Source organism: Sapajus apella, unplaced genomic scaffold, assembly GCF_009761245.1.
Source record: "Sapajus apella isolate SASKATOON/1434 unplaced genomic scaffold, GSC_monkey_1.0 scaffold88, whole genome shotgun sequence".
NCBI classification, from domain to species: Eukaryota; Metazoa; Chordata; class Mammalia; order Primates; family Cebidae; genus Sapajus; species Sapajus apella.
In genome coordinates, this window is record NW_022437028.1 from 4,876,249 (window position 1) to 4,879,969 (window position 3,721).

Here is a 3,721-nt window from a genome sequence, read left to right on the forward strand (position 1 = left end):
AAATTTTTTGTAGAGACAGGATCTCACGATATTGTCCAGGTTGGTCTTGAACTCCGGGGCTTAAGGGATCGTCCTGTCTCAGCCTCCCAGGTGCTGGGATTACAGGGGCCACTATGCTCATCCTTATCTTCTCGTCAGGGAAGATTCGCTGTACTCCTCTCCACCATTTCCCCAGGGCCCCAGACACACATCGCCACGCAGGACCTGGGTGGGGAGTACGGAATTTATTTTATTGTTTGGCGTCTGGGTTTGGTTCCTTGGATGTCATGGGGGTGGGTGTGTCCCACCTCCCTAAGTCATGGTCCCACGGGCCTGTCAGGATTGTTTTCCAGGTTCAAAGTGCACTGAGAAAGCTTCACAGTTTTAATACTTCCTAGATGCTCAACTGAGGCAAAGTGACAGAATGGCCCTCCCACCCCTGCCCGCCACAAAAATAAAACCCCAAGCCCCTGGCAGCTGCGGCTGCTGCTGCAGCCGTATGAAAAAATAATACAAACTTTTCTCTTTTTTTTTTTTCTTTGCATTTTAGTTTGGGAACAAACTCTTCTTAAAAAATAGATTACACAGAAAAAACGCAGAGGACAGAGGGGCATGAGGAGGGGCAGGGAGCCTCGGGGGAGACCCCGGGAAGGCTGTGAGATGACCGCAGGGGCTGAGCTGCTGGCGGACACATGCCCTGCCTGCCGTGCCCGCCGTGCCCGTCCTCTCTCTGCCCGAGCCGGCTCCTCCCCATCAGCTCCGGCCCGGGCACCGCAGCTCCAATGCTCCCTCGAGGGACCCCCTTCACCCTGAGGCTTGGTACCTGCTTCTCACTAAAGTGGCTTTGAGAAACAACCAACCAAAAAAGACCCAAAGCGAGAGAAGGGGCTGTTTGCTCAGCCGTCGGGGACCTCTGCCCCACGGGATCAGCCCTCTCTCTGCTTTGGGGCTTTGGAGAATCCTCGATACTTGTTGCTACCTAGACACCCCCTGTGGGGAAAACGGACCCCAGACACCCCACTTGGTTCCTGGGAACACAGACACCCGGGAACCTGGCTTCTGCCCTGACACGCGCCCTCCCATGCACCCAAACGTTATAGGGGGCATGGCTGGGAGGCTGCCTCTCAGCCCAGCCTCCGTGGAGCTATGGATCAGACAGGTGGCTGGGGCAGCGGCGTGTGGAAAGGGGCACAGCTCACACAGGCCCTCCAGCTCATGCAAGGGGAAGCGAGAGGGGACAGCCCTGCCAAGACAGAGGTTACAGCAGGGCGAGGGGATGCTGTGTGTGTGCAGCTGGGCCGGCTCCAGGGCCGGGGCAGAGAAGGCAGGGGAAGCGGTCCACGGGGCAGGAGAAGGCAAGTCAGGGCCCAGCTCTGGGGAGAAGCCTGGGTCCCCACTGTCCCAGCTGAGGGCCACCTCCTTCAGAGGAATCTGGCAGGGGTGGATTCTCTGGAGGTGGGGACGGGGGCAGCTGAGCGGTCCAGCTCAATCGGGGACCTCGGGGTGGGCAGGCAGTCCGCTCTCGCCGCGCCGGTAGGTCTCCCAGAAACCCCTGTCCAGCTGCTCCAGCTGAGGGCCCAGTGGCAGGCGGCCGGCCAGGTGCATGTGGAGCATCTCCAGCCAGTGCTCCAGCTTCACGAAGGACGGCCTGGGTGACAGGCGAGTGGGGAGACGATGGGTCTGGCTCTCCTCAGAATCAGCCCCAGTGGACCCCCAGGCCAGAGCCCCACCCTACTCACCTCTTCTCAGGGTCCAGATCGCAACAGTGTACAGTGATGGGGAAGAAGCTCGGGGGGCAGTTTGGGGGGCAGTAGCGGTCCAGGAAGCCTCGCACGTTGAGGCCAAAGTCCATGGTACGGGGCAGGTAGTCAGGGTCCGCGTTCACCCGCCCGATAATCTGTCCGGCACAAGGACCCAGTTATTCCAGGGGGGCTCTCAGCCTGGGCGTCGGGGTGCCATCCAGGTGGCTTGAGGGCAGGCGGCACTGGGCCTGGCTGCAGTCTGACTGGGGCACCCCCCGAGGGTCAGCCCATGCCTTGCTGCAGGCAGCCTTCCCGGCCTGAGGCCCCTGCAGACGCCGAGCCTGCAGCCTGGGTGAGTTAGGGACAAGCCCAGGCCTCAACACCACTGTGGCCCACCCCGGACCTACCTCGCACAGGACGATTCCGAAGGAGAACACATCCACCTTCTCGTCATAGCTGCGGCCTGGACAAAGACACCGACTGTTAGCAGCTGAACACACAAGGGTGCCAGGGATGCCAAAAGGCAGGGCACCAGGCCAGCCAGGAGGATGCCCTGGCTGGGAGGTCAAGGCCCAGGAGGCAGAGGCCGGCAACCTCCGTGGAAACCCAGGCTTACGCTCTGTCCCCCAATCCCACGGTCTGAGCAAGCCTCTGGGAGCTAGGAGGAGCAAGGGGCAGAGCCCTGGGCAAGGAGTTCCTGGCCCAGCTCAGTCACCCATCAGCTGTGTGACTCTGGGCAAGCCGTGAACTCTGTGGTGATCCTGAAGGGCAACCGTGTGAGGTATCTGGAATCCGTGAATGCTACTGGGTTGGAAAAGGGGTCTTTTGGCCGGGCGCGATGGCTCACGCCTGTAATCCCAGCACTTTGGGAGGCCGAGGCGGGTGGATCACGAGGTCAAGAGATCGAGACCATCCTGGCCAACATGGTGAAACCCCGCCTCTACTAAAAATACAAAAAGTAGCTGGGTGTGATGGCAGGCAGCTATAGTTCCAGCTTCCTGTGAGGCTGAGGCAGGAGAATCACTTGAACCCTGGAGGCAGAGGTTGCAGTGAGCTGAGATCGTGCCACTGTACTCCAGCCTGGCGACAGAGTGAGACTCCGTTTCCAAAAAAAAAAAAAAAAAAAAGGAAAGAGGAAGGTTGGAGCCAGGGAAGGAGATGGTAGGATGGATGCAGATCAGAGAAGAGAAGACGATTTGTGGCCAGCCCTGAAGACAGAGGCGGTGGCAGCAACGTGAGGAATGAGGAAGCCTCCGGGAGCCGGAAGAGGTAAGGAAACAGGCCCGGAGCCTGCAGAGGCGCTCACCCTGCCGATGCCTTGAGTTCAGCCCGGCGAGGCTGATGTTGGACTTCAGACTCCAGAACTATATGATCATTTATTTAAGCCACTAAGTGTCTTACAGGAGAAAGAGGAAAGTAACGCAGGACCTGCAGGGTAAGTGAAGAGCCAGGAGGCTGGGAGGGGCCTGGGGCTCGGGACACTGGAGCTCTGCTGGGCGCTCCATGCCTCCCCGTTAGGGCCATGACAGGCAGGGCTGACACACTCACCGTTGATCATCTCAGGTGCCATCCAGTAGGGGTTGCCCACGACGGTGTAGCGCTTCTTACGGTCTGGCTTCTTGAGGCTCCGCAGGTCCTCGGGCTGAGTCTTCTCGTCCACCATGCGCCGTGCCAGCCCGAAGTCGGCCACCACCACATTCTTGTTCTGGGAAGGCGAAGCCGGGTCACACTGAGGCCTGATCCTGGTACTGCCCGCCTGGCCTGCCCTCCAGAGAACACACCTCTGATACCTTGGGATCGGCACAGGGTGGGGACCCCTTGCTTTCCCAAACCCATTGGCTCTTTGCAGACGGAGCTGCAGGAGGTACCTGAAGATGTCATCATGGCTTTCTCCCTCCCACCACACGCTGCACCCTCTGCCCCTTCCCACCTGCTCCCCAAACCATCCTGCGCCCCCCACTCTGCTTCCTCCTGCAAGTGCTCCCTCCCACCTACGAGGG

General features: G+C 59.9%; 1 protein-coding gene across 2 annotated transcripts in view; it reads right to left on the minus strand.

Moving 5' to 3' along the window:
• Positions 1-205: 205 nt before the first annotated feature.
• LIMK1 (LIM domain kinase 1) overlaps positions 206-3,721 on the minus strand; it is a 39,490-nt gene continuing 35,974 nt past the window's right edge. For both annotated transcript variants that reach the window (XM_032254940.1, XM_032254941.1), the window contains 4 exons: positions 3,270-3,426; positions 2,129-2,184; positions 1,719-1,876; positions 206-1,627 (listed from right to left, as the gene is read on the minus strand). In XM_032254940.1, the coding sequence (XP_032110831.1) occupies positions 1,465-1,627; positions 1,719-1,876; positions 2,129-2,184; positions 3,270-3,426 (534 nt within the window). In that variant the 3' untranslated portion in view covers positions 206-1,464. The remainder of the gene's footprint in view (positions 1,628-1,718; positions 1,877-2,128; positions 2,185-3,269; positions 3,427-3,721) is intronic.